Source organism: Mizuhopecten yessoensis, unplaced genomic scaffold, assembly GCF_002113885.1.
Source record: "Mizuhopecten yessoensis strain PY_sf001 unplaced genomic scaffold, ASM211388v2 scaffold9355, whole genome shotgun sequence".
Lineage (NCBI taxonomy): Eukaryota > Metazoa > Mollusca > Bivalvia > Pectinida > Pectinidae > Mizuhopecten > Mizuhopecten yessoensis.
This window is the reverse complement of record NW_018408006.1, coordinates 189,834-203,494: the sequence shown is the minus strand read 5'-3', so window position 1 is coordinate 203,494 and position 13,661 is coordinate 189,834. Positions and strand designations below refer to the sequence as shown.

At 36.3% G+C, this 13,661-nt stretch overlaps 1 protein-coding gene across 1 annotated transcript in view; it reads right to left on the bottom strand.

The window, feature by feature from the left end:
* Positions 1-13,661, bottom strand: part of LOC110457866 (integrator complex subunit 5-like) — a 41,208-nt gene that overhangs the window by 8,513 nt on the left and 19,034 nt on the right. Inside the window, exons 14-20 of the mRNA XM_021509315.1 lie at positions 13,034-13,230; positions 8,501-8,619; positions 8,176-8,379; positions 7,113-7,375; positions 1,849-1,919; positions 1,029-1,177; positions 749-853 (exon numbers count right to left, since the gene is read on the bottom strand). Coding sequence (XP_021364990.1) covers positions 749-853; positions 1,029-1,177; positions 1,849-1,919; positions 7,113-7,375; positions 8,176-8,379; positions 8,501-8,619; positions 13,034-13,230 — 1,108 coding nt within the window. The remainder of the gene's footprint in view (positions 1-748; positions 854-1,028; positions 1,178-1,848; positions 1,920-7,112; positions 7,376-8,175; positions 8,380-8,500; positions 8,620-13,033; positions 13,231-13,661) is intronic.

Here is a 13,661-nt window from a genome sequence, read left to right as displayed (position 1 = left end):
GGAAGTAGAAAGTAACAACACATGGACCGAGAGGAAGTAAAAAGCAACAACACATGGACTGAGAGGAAGTAAAAAGCAACAACACATGGACCAAGAGGAAGTAGAAAGTAACAACACATGGACCGAGAGGAAGTAAAAGGTAACAACACATGGACTGAGAGGAAGTAAAAAGAAACAACACATGGACCAAGAGGAAGTAGAAAGTAATAAAACATGAACCAAGAGGAAGTAAAAAGTAACAACACATGGAAGTAAAAAGTAACAACACATGGACCGAGAGGAAGTAAAAAGTAACAACACAAGGACCAAAAGGAAGTGAAAAGTAACAACACATGGACCAAGAGGAAGTAAAAAGTAACAACACATGGACCGAGAGGAAGTAAAAAGTAACAACACATGGACCGAGAGGAAGTAAAAAGTAACAACACATGGACCGAGAGGAAGTAGAAAGTAACAATACAAGGACCGAGAGGAAGTAAAAAGTAACAACACATGGACCGAGAGGAAGTAAAAAGTAACAACACATGGACCAAGAGGAAGTAAAAAGTAACAACACATGGACCAAGAGGAAGTAAAAAGTAACAACACATGGACCAAGAAGAAGTAAAAAGAATATCCTTGGCAAGGGATACATCATACCAAATTGCTACGTTAAGTTAAAATCCTTAAAGTTTATACTAGACTTATCCAGAAGTCACACATTTAACCATAACGTCTGTCCCTGAAGATATTCAGCTTGAGTGATTACCTTCATATACTTCCATACAGCCAGTAATATAAGGTAGGCTTCATATGACGTGACAAGGGCAAATAACTCTGACACATACTTCAGAGGATCGGGAAGAAGCAAGCTCTGAAATAACACAAAAATAGTATGTAAATAATTATATTAAACAAGTATGTCCATTGTATGACACAAGAGGTCCTGAAGGGCCCGTGTAAATTTTCTAATTAGATTTTTTTTTGAAAATAAATGAAATGAGAATGTAATTATCTAAGAAAACATGGATCTTTGAATGAGTTCTTACTCTGGAGAGACAGTGTATGAGACGACAGGCAGACTCGTTCTGTTTTGGTGTGTCGTTGGCATGCGGAAGTCGTGAACACTCAAAGTGGTTCATTAGGGCAGCCACTAAAGATTTGAGCACTGGTGAGCACCGACACATGGCAAGGGAGTCTACAACACATAGGTAACATCATGTCAGACATTTTAATATTGAGATTCTTTTAATTTATCCCATAGAAAGGTTCCTCACTGATAAACAATCCATTAAATATAGAAGTTGTTCCCAAGGTGAGTGTTTTCTGCAGTGTAATCACTGTTAACATTTTTTAGATTGGTCACTTTTGACCTCTGATACTTTTGACTGATCAAACAAGTGATACCACACAAATAAATAGTTCCTCGCGAAAAACTATTTAAAACTGAAGTTATTCATTGTATTTTTTGTACCAGGGTAATTGATACCAATGAAAATGAATATATTGTAACATAAAAGAGAAAATGAACTTTTTTACTGCAGCTTAAATGGATTTAAAAAAATATTCAAAGGTAAAAACAGTTTGGTTGACTATAATTAGTTTACTGTATTAACTCACTCAAGATCAGAATGTTGTAATATATTCTTCAGTTAAAGGACACTTAGTTAACCTCTTCGAAATGTTTCAAACCAATCCAAAGTTAATAAGTGTCACAGGTGAACATATTTATGAAAAAAAAAATAATCTTGAATGCAAGTGGGATGTGCCAGGCTTAGATCTGTCCTTGATGGAGACCTTAGAAATGTAGATGTCACAAGGTCAACAGGTGTAAAAGAAACCTGACCGAAGAGAAACAAGTGTACTTACTGCCTGAGAATAACTCTATCACATCCCATAACACAGGGTTTTCTTCAAAAACTTTCCAAACATACAGATCTCTGAAAAAACCCAAAAGTACATTTTACTTTGTTATGAATGGATACATAATAATAAAATAATGACGTGTCAGCATTTACATGATGTCAGACCTCATTATTGAAACTTTGAAGATAAATAGCCTGTAAAGTCATGTGCAATTTGTATAGCACCATTCCACCGTGAAACAGAGAACTATTCTACAGTAAAGTAGTGATAGCACAATAGATAATCATTCCACCGTGAAACAGAGAACTATTCTACAGTAAAGTAGTGATAGCACAATAGATAATCATTCCACCGTGAAACAGAGAACTATTCTACAGTAAAGTAGTGATAGCACAATAGATAATCATTCCACCGTGAAACAGAGAACTATTCTACAGTAAAGTAGTGATAGCACAATAGATAATCATTCCACCGTGAAACAGAGAACTATTCTACAGTAAAGTAGTGATAGCACAATAGATAATCATTCCACCGTGAAACAGAGAACTATTCTACAGTAAAGTAGTGATAGCACAATAGATAATCATTCCACCGTGAAACAGAGAACTATTCTACAGTAAAGTAGTGATAGCACAATAGATAATCATTCCACCGTGAAACAGAGAACTATTCTACAGTAAAGTAGTGATAGCACAATAGATAATCATTCCACCGTGAAACAGAGAACTATTCTACAGTAAAGTAGTGATAGCACAATAGATAATCATTCCACCGTGAAACAGAGAACTATTCTACAGTAAAGTAGTGATAGCACAATAGATAATCATTCCACCGTGAAACAGAGAACTATTCTACAGTAAAGTAGTGATAGCACAATAGATAATCATTCCACCGTGAAACAGAGAACTATTCTACAGTAAAGTAGTGATAGCACAATAGATAATCATTCCACCGTGAAACAGAGAACTATTCTACAGTAAAGTAGTGATAGCACAATAGATAATCATTCCACCGTGAAACAGAGAACTATTCTACAGTAAAGTAGTGATAGCACAATAGATAATCATTCCACCGTGAAACAGAGAACTATTCTACAGTAAAGTAGTGATAGCACAATAGATAATCATTCCACCGTGAAACAGAGAACTATTCTACAGTAAAGTAGTGATAGCACAATAGATAATCATTCCACCGTGAAACAGAGAACTATTCTACAGTAAAGTAGTGATAGCACAATAGATAATCATTCCACCGTGAAACAGAGAACTATTCTACAGTAAAGTAGTGATAGCACAATAGATAATCATTCCACCGTGAAACAGAGAACTATTCTACAGTAAAGTAGTGATAGCACAATAGATAATCATTCCACCGTGAAACAGAGAACTATTCTACAGTAAAGTAGTGATAGCACAATAGATAATCATTCCACCGTGAAACAGAGAACTATTCTACAGTAAAGTAGTGATAGCACAATAGATAATCATTCCACCGTGAAACAGAGAACTATTCTACAGTAAAGTAGTGATAGCACAATAGATAATCATTCCACCGTGAAACAGAGAACTATTCTACAGTAAAGTAGTGATAGCACAATAGATAATCATTCCACCGTGAAACAGAGAACTATTCTACAGTAAAGTAGTGATAGCACAATAGATAATCATTCCACCGTGAAACAGAGAACTATTCTACAGTAAAGTAGTGATAGCACAATAGATAATCATTCCACCGTGAAACAGAGATCTATTCTACAGTAAAGTAATACTAGTGATAGCACAATAGAGAATCATTCCACCATGAAACAGAGAACTATTCTACAGTAAAGTAATACTAGTGATAGCACAATAGAGAATCATTCCAGAGTGAAACAGAGAACTATTCTACAGTAAAGTAGTGATAGCACAATAGATAATCATTCCACCGTGAAACAGAGAACTATTCTACAGTAAAGTAGTGATAGCACAATAGATAATCATTCCACCGTGAAACAGAGAACTATTCTACAGTAAAGTAGTGATAGCACAATAGATAATCATTCCACCGTGAAACAGAGAACTATTCTACAGTAAAGTAGTGATAGCACAATAGATAATCATTCCACCGTGAAACAGAGAACTATTCTACAGTAAAGTAGTGATAGCACAATAGATAATCATTCCACCGTGAAACAGAGAACTATTCTACAGTAAAGTAGTGATAGCACAATAGATAATCATTCCACCGTGAAACAGAGAACTATTCTACAGTAAAGTAGTGATAGCACAATAGATAATCATTCCACCGTGAAACAGAGAACTATTCTACAGTAAAGTAGTGATAGCACAATAGATAATCATTCCACCGTGAAACAGAGAACTATTCTACAGTAAAGTAGTGATAGCACAATAGATAATCATTCCACCGTGAAACAGAGAACTATTCTACAGTAAAGTAGTGATAGCACAATAGATAATCATTCCACCGTGAAACAGAGAACTATTCTACAGTAAAGTAGTGATAGCACAATAGATAATCATTCCACCGTGAAACAGAGAACTATTCTACAGTAAAGTAGTGATAGCACAATAGATAATCATTCCACCGTGAAACAGAGAACTATTCTACAGTAAAGTAGTGATAGCACAATAGATAATCATTCCACCGTGAAACAGAGAACTATTCTACAGTAAAGTAGTGATAGCACAATAGATAATCATTCCACCGTGAAACAGAGAACTATTCTACAGTAAAGTAGTGATAGCACAATAGATAATCATTCCACCGTGAAACAGAGAACTATTCTACAGTAAAGTAGTGATAGCACAATAGATAATCATTCCACCGTGAAACAGAGAACTATTCTACAGTAAAGTAGTGATAGCACAATAGATAATCATTCCACCGTGAAACAGAGAACTATTCTACAGTAAAGTAGTGATAGCACAATAGATAATCATTCCACCGTGAAACAGAGAACTATTCTACAGTAAAGTAGTGATAGCACAATAGATAATCATTCCACCGTGAAACAGAGAACTATTCTACAGTAAAGTAGTGATAGCACAATAGATAATCATTCCACCGTGAAACAGAGAACTATTCTACAGTAAAGTAGTGATAGCACAATAGATAATCATTCCACCGTGAAACAGAGAACTATTCTACAGTAAAGTAGTGATAGCACAATAGATAATCATTCCACCGTGAAACAGAGAACTATTCTACAGTAAAGTAGTGATAGCACAATAGATAATCATTCCACCGTGAAACAGAGAACTATTCTACAGTAAAGTAGTGATAGCACAATAGATAATCATTCCACCGTGAAACAGAGAACTATTCTACAGTAAAGTAGTGATAGCACAATAGATAATCATTCCACCGTGAAACAGAGAACTATTCTACAGTAAAGTAGTGATAGCACAATAGATAATCATTCCACCGTGAAACAGAGAACTATTCTACAGTAAAGTAGTGATAGCACAATAGATAATCATTCCACCGTGAAACAGAGAACTATTCTACAGTAAAGTAGTGATAGCACAATAGATAATCATTCCACCGTGAAACAGAGAACTATTCTACAGTAAAGTAGTGATAGCACAATAGATAATCATTCCACCGTGAAACAGAGAACTATTCTACAGTAAAGTAGTGATAGCACAATAGATAATCATTCCACCGTGAAACAGAGAACTATTCTACAGTAAAGTAGTGATAGCACAATAGATAATCATTCCACCGTGAAACAGAGAACTATTCTACAGTAAAGTAGTGATAGCACAATAGATAATCATTCCACCGTGAAACAGAGAACTATTCTACAGTAAAGTAGTGATAGCACAATAGATAATCATTCCACCGTGAAACAGAGAACTATTCTACAGTAAAGTAGTGATAGCACAATAGATAATCATTCCACCGTGAAACAGAGAACTATTCTACAGTAAAGTAGTGATAGCACAATAGATAATCATTCCACCGTGAAACAGAGAACTATTCTACAGTAAAGTAGTGATAGCACAATAGATAATCATTCCACCGTGAAACAGAGAACTATTCTACAGTAAAGTAGTGATAGCACAATAGATAATCATTCCACCGTGAAACAGAGAACTATTCTACAGTAAAGTAGTGATAGCACAATAGATAATCATTCCACCGTGAAACAGAGAACTATTCTACAGTAAAGTAGTGATAGCACAATAGATAATCATTCCACCGTGAAACAGAGAACTATTCTACAGTAAAGTAGTGATAGCACAATAGATAATCATTCCACCGTGAAACAGAGAACTATTCTACAGTAAAGTAGTGATAGCACAATAGATAATCATTCCACCGTGAAACAGAGAACTATTCTACAGTAAAGTAGTGATAGCACAATAGATAATCATTCCACCGTGAAACAGAGAACTATTCTACAGTAAAGTAGTGATAGCACAATAGATAATCATTCCACCGTGAAACAGAGAACTATTCTACAGTAAAGTAGTGATAGCACAATAGATAATCATTCCACCGTGAAACAGAGAACTATTCTACAGTAAAGTAGTGATAGCACAATAGATAATCATTCCACCGTGAAACAGAGAACTATTCTACAGTAAAGTAGTGATAGCACAATAGATAATCATTCCACCGTGAAACAGAGAACTATTCTACAGTAAAGTAGTGATAGCACAATAGATAATCATTCCACCGTGAAACAGAGAACTATTCTACAGTAAAGTAGTGATAGCACAATAGATAATCATTCCACCGTGAAACAGAGAACTATTCTACAGTAAAGTAGTGATAGCACAATAGATAATCATTCCACCGTGAAACAGAGAACTATTCTACAGTAAAGTAGTGATAGCACAATAGATAATCATTCCACCGTGAAACAGAGAACTATTCTACAGTAAAGTAGTGATAGCACAATAGATAATCATTCCACCGTGAAACAGAGAACTATTCTACAGTAAAGTAGTGATAGCACAATAGATAATCATTCCACCGTGAAACAGAGAACTATTCTACAGTAAAGTAGTGATAGCACAATAGATAATCATTCCACCGTGAAATACCAGGAAACTTTTGCCCAGTCAAATATTTGCCTTTTACTGTGCTAATCTATACTCGCCCAGTATTACTTTTACCCTTCACATATACTTAAACTAGATTGTTTATTGTGTTTTAGTATTCGCTGTCGTGATAAATTCGTCATCATTAAGGAGGGCGAAAATAGCAAAAGTTAAACAGCGGTGAATATTTCCCTGTATACAGTAATACTTGCTTACCTTTCCACAGTAAAACGTAGGGAGTCCTCCTCAGGCCAGAACCGGTTGTTATATAATACATCTGGTGTGGTCAATTCTGTGACCAGACTGCCAATCATACGACAAAGGTCACCAGACAAGGTCAGAGGGCGGACTTTAGCACGAAGTGGAACTGAGTGGACAGCATCAGTTTCCATAGCAACATCTACATTGTGATGGAAATTCTGCCTGGAGCAGGTGTGTAAAATATCAAGGAGACACCTCTTGTTACGTTTTACATGTTCCTGTCAATCAAAATAGTACAGGTGTGAAGAGTCTGATAATAACACAAATCTTAAAGCTTCTTGTCAATTAAAACAATATAAGTATGTTGTGTCTGATGACAAACCTCAACACCTCCTACACCTGACAATGTGGGTCATTTATATTATACTTCACCTGACAATGTGGGTCATTAATATTATACTACACCTGACAATGTGGTTCATTAATATTATACTTCTCCTGACAATGTGGTTCATTAATATTATACTTCACCTGACAATGTGGTTCATTAATATTATACTTCCCCTGACAATGTGGTTCATTTATATTATACTTCACCTGACAATGTGGTTCATTAATATTATCCTTCACCTGACAATGTGGGTCATTAATATTATACTACGCCTGACAATGTGGGTCAATGTGGGTCATTAATATTATACTACACCTGACAATGTGGGTCAATGTGGGTCATTAATATTATACTACACCTGACAATGTGGTTCATTAATATTATACTTCACCTGACAATGTGGGTCATTAATATTATACTTCACCTGACCATGTGGGTCATTAATATTATACTTCACCTGACAAAGTGGGTCATTAATATTATACTTCACCTGACAATGAGGGTCATTAATATTATACTTCACCTGACAATGTGGGGCATTAATATTATACTTCACCTGACAATGGGGGTCATTAATATTATACTTCACCTGACAATGAGGGTCATTAATATTATACTTCACCTGACAATGTGGGTCATTAATATTATACTTCACCTGACAATGAATTTTGTTAACCTTGTACTCACCTGAAGTAAACCTGTACCTGATGACCTTGACCTTAGTCCACTACCAATAATTCCGGCATGGAACACACTTGACTGTGACCGTGGCAGTGTCAGTGTTGTTCCCAGTTTGCTATTTTCCTCCAGTAATGACACTTTTGGATGCTGATCCCTGTGCTGTGTCTGGTCACTGGTCCTCCTCTTAGCACCAAACAGGAAGGAGGTATCCTACAACCACACACAAGGGAGATTATTGTTAGATTTCAAACCCTCATGTTTATCCGTTTTAATCCCCACCCACACTCCCTCAATGATGTTATACTGTTTGGTATGATGTCATCAGTCTTACTCTGTTAGTGAGTCCTTCCAGTAGGAAGCGTAACAGGATACACTGGGTAAAGCTGTGATGACAGAGCTGGTGGAGACACTGCTTACACACACGTACTGACAGCTGGGCTTCATGGGGATCTGTAACAAAGAGGGTATACTTGTACTGACCATAGAGACTGGTGGACAGGTCACAACACAGATAATTATATTAACAATAGAGACTGGTGGACAGGTAACAACACAGATAATTATATTGACCATAGAGGCTGGTGGACAGGTCACAACAGAGATAATTATATTAACCATAGAGACTGGTGGACAGGTCACAACACAGATACTTATACTGACCATAGGGACTGGTACTTAACTGACCACAATGGCACAAGGACTGATATCGATTATACTTATAACCATAGGGACTGGTGGACACACATAACACAGATAACTAGAAATTGTTGGCTAACAATGTGACGGGCTTTTTCACTGTCAGAACTGAATTGGCCTTCTAATAATAACTTGTGCAAGTCTACAGTAGCTGACTGAGTGGTGGAATCCTGGAGTGCGAAATGACGTCGGCTGAGAAAGAATTGATAAATATAGGCAGCCAATGGGCGGTGTTGTATAGGAATGTAGTCCGTAAAAGTCCTATAGTCGGTCCACTATGTACGTCAGGATGATGAATTGAAATAGCTTTTTGTCTATATCATTTGGGTTTGCCATGTGAAAGAAAGGCTGATGTTTACCCACTGCAGAAGAGATGTAAACTGTCCCTACTTTTAAGATTGAGAGTGCGTAGTAATCGATGTAGTATTACCAGCGTGTATTAGATGTTTTGATATAAATCAAAGTACAATGTACTGAGAGTACTGAGAGCACTTCACAATCGCACAAAAAATGAAAACGGATTTTGACTTTCACTTTTGAAATTAAATTTAGAGTAGGTCATTGTCATTCATTTGCACACACTTTAAAGCCCTTCATTTAAGCATGCCTCTTGCCAAACATCGTTACCCTGGAATTATTGGTTATTCAGACAAAGTGGTTTCAATATTTTTACATATATAACCTCTGTGACCTTGAAAGTCATTCAAGGTCAATCATTTTTTCAAACTTGATAGTCAATCACCTGACCATGTTATGTATCAAATAGTAGGACTCTAGACCTTGTAGAACTTTAGAAGAAGTTTTTTTGAAGTCATTATCTTGAAATAGCACATATGAAATTTGACCCCTAAATAACTCAACACTTGACCTGGTCAACTTACACCAGTATTTGAAGATCCTTAACTTCCTGATCACAGAAAAAGAGTATCTATTAAGTTCACAATACACCATAGCACTGGGTGTTGACCTCTTTACACCGAGTCTATTCTTACAACAAGAGGCCAATGGGCCTTAACGGTCACCTGAGTCCTACAGTATTTATTTTTGTTGTTAAAATATGTACCAATTTGAGTACAAAATAGTTAAGCATAACGTTAACTTAACTTTGTCAGGACCATGAGCTGATCATTCCTAGACCGATTTTCAGTTAGATCGGCCTATTAGAACTTGTTTTTAAGTTTGAAATTGGTATTTTCAAAATAGCGGCCATGGCAGCCAAATTATATTTCTGATCGACACGAAAAATAACAAATCTTTGTCAGGACCATGAGTCGATCATTCCTACAAAGTTCAGTTCAATCGGCCTAGCAGAACGTGATTTTAAGTTTGAAATAGTTTTTCAAAATGGCGGCCGTGGCGGCCATATTGGATTTCTGAATGACCCGAAAAATAACAACACTTTGTCAGGACCATGAGTTGATCATTCCTACCAAGTTTCAGATCAATCGGCCAAGCAGAACTTGACTTTAAGTTTGAAATAGTTTTTCAAAATGGCGGCCGTGGCGGCCATATTGGATTTCTGAATGACCCGAAAAATAACAACACTTTGTCAGGACCATGAGTTGATCATTCCTACCAAGTTTCAGATCAATCGGCCAAGCAGAACTTGACTTTAAGTTTGAAATAGTTTTTCAAAATGGCGGCCGTGGCGGCCATATTGGATTTCTGAATGACCCGAAAAATAACAACACTTTGTCAGGACCATGAGTCGATCTTTCCTACTAGGTTTCAGTTCAATCGGCTCAGCAGAACTTGACCTTAAGTTTGAAATAGTTTTTCAAAATGGCGGCCATATTGGATTTCTGATGGACCCGAAAAATAACAACACTTGGTCAGGGATATGTCAGTAACCCTCCCATGAAATATTAATGAAATCCCTTTGCCCGTATTTCAGCTTAAGTTGAAAATGTAAAATGTTAACGGACGACGGACGACGACGAACGAAGTATAAATAGGTGTCTAAAAATCTAAAATCTAAAAATCAAGATGCACTGTTTCGATTTTTTTTAGCTTTATGCATACCCCACACTTCACATGCATAGTTAGCAATACTACCAACATATGTATCAAAAAGTGACAAGTAAGTTTTAAAATTTAATTGCATGTCTATACATGATTTTCTTAAGACTGAATACTGCTTTACGGCATTTAGCTGCTAATTGTTTCTGCGCTTAATTGAAGTTGCAATTATATTTCAGAATGATACCAAGGTAACAGAACTCACCAACAACTTCAATAATTTACCCTTGTGAATCCAATTCTCATTACAATTTTTTTTTCCTGATTTTCTAAATACAAGTACTTCAGTTTTATCAATATCAACTGATTGACTCCACCTGTCAGTGTAATCAGACAGAGTATTTAACATTGCCTGTAGGCCTTCTGCACTTTCTGAAAATAAAACCATGTCATCAGCATACATCAGTAAAAATAGCGATAATTGTTGTAATTCTGTAGGTTGAATACTATACTAATCACAGAGACTGACAGACACCTATAAGGCAGAGAGATATTTATACTAATCACAGAGAGTGACAGACACCTATAAGGCAGAGATATATTTATACTAATCACAGAGACTGACAGACACCTATAAGGCAGAGATATACTTATACTAATCACAGAGAGTGACAGACATCTATAAGGCAGAAATATACTTATACTAATCACAGAGACTGACAAACATGTATAAGGCAGAGATATATATATACTAATCACAGAGACTGACAGACACCTATAAGGCAGAGATATATTTATACTAATCACAGAGAGGGACAGACACCTATAAGGCAGAGAGATATACATACTAATAACAGAGAGGGACAGACACCTATAAGGCAGAGAGATATTTATCCTAATCACAGAGACTGACAGACACCTATAAGGCAGATATATATATATACTAATCACAGAGACTGACAGACACATATAAGGCAGAGAGATATTTATACTAATCACAGAGACTGACAGACACCTATAAGGCAGAGAGATATACATACTAATAACAGAGAGTGACAGACACCTATAAGGCAGAGATATATTTATACTAATCACAGAGAGTGACAGACACCTATAAGGCAGAGAGATATTTATACTAATCACAGAGACTGACAAACACATATAAGGCAGAGAGATATTTATACTAATCACAGAGACTGACAGACACCTATAAGGCAAAGATATATATATACTAATCACAGAGACTGACAAACACATATAAGGCAGAGATATACTTATACTAATCACAGAGACTGACAGACACCTATAAGGCAGAGATATATTTATACTAATCACAGAGACTGACAGACACCTATAAGGCAGATAGATGTATATCCTAATCACAGAGACTGACAGACACCTATAAGGCAGATAGATGTATATCCTAATCACAGAGACTGACAGACACCTATAAGGCAGATAGATGTATATCCTAATCACAGAGACTGACAGACACCTATAAGGCAGATAGATGTATATCCTAATCACAGAGACTGACAGACACCTATAAGGCAGAGATATATTTATACTAATCACAGAGACTGACAGACACCTATAAGGCAGAGAGATGTATATCCTAATCACAGAGACTGACAGACACCTATAAGGCAGAGATATACTTATACTAATCACAGAGAGTGACAGACATCTATAAGGCAGAGAGATATTTATACTAATCACAGAGATTGACAGACACCTATAAGGCAGAGATATTTATACTAATCACAGAGACTGACAGACACCTATAAGGCAGAGATATACTTATAATAATCACAGAGATTGACAGACACCTATAAGTCAGAGATATTTATACTAATCACAGATACTGACAGACACCTATAAGGCAGAGAGATGTATATCCTAATCACAGAGACTCACAGACACCTATAAGGCAGAGATATATTTATACTAATCACAGAGACTGACACACACCTATAAGGCAGAGAGATGTATATCCTAATCACAGAGACTCACAGACACCTATAAGGCAGAGATATTTATACTCATCACAGAGACTGACAGACACCTATAAGGCAGAGAGATATTTATACTGATAATGATTACATGGACTGGTGGACAGCTATAGTGCAGAAGATCAACTGATAACATGCTGACCACTGGGATTCATGGTTGCATAACTAACTAATTACAACTTCATGGTGAGACTAACCTGTCAACTCGAGTGACTTGAAGAACACAATAATGAGGGCTGAGGATACCCTGATGGCTGATACACTGGACATTGGTCTGGTCAGGCAGACAATCTCCAGAATCTTGAGAGTTGTCATGGTAACGGTGAGATCAGTGTGAGATAAAAGTGGAATCAGCGACTCCCAGTTTTCTCTCATATAAAACAGCAAAGTGGATCTGAAACAGCAATGTCAGTATGAAACTCTAATGTCGATACGAAATGGCAAAATAACGATGTGAAACATCAATGTCAAGTATGAAATAACGATGTGAAACATCAATGTCAAGTATGAAATAACAATGTGAAAACTCAATGTCAAGTACGAAATAACAATGTGAAAACTCAATGTCAAGTATGAAATAACAATGTCAATATGAAACTGAAATTCAATACATTTCTACATCTTACCACAAAAAAAACAAATAATTTTGCTACCTACCTGATGATACAGAATACCCCCCAACCTACCTTATGATACAGAATACACCCACAACCTACTTTATGATATATAATACCTCCAAACCTACCTTATGATACAGAATACCCTCCAACCTACCTTATGATACAGAATACCCCCCAACCTACCTTATGATACAGAATACCCCCC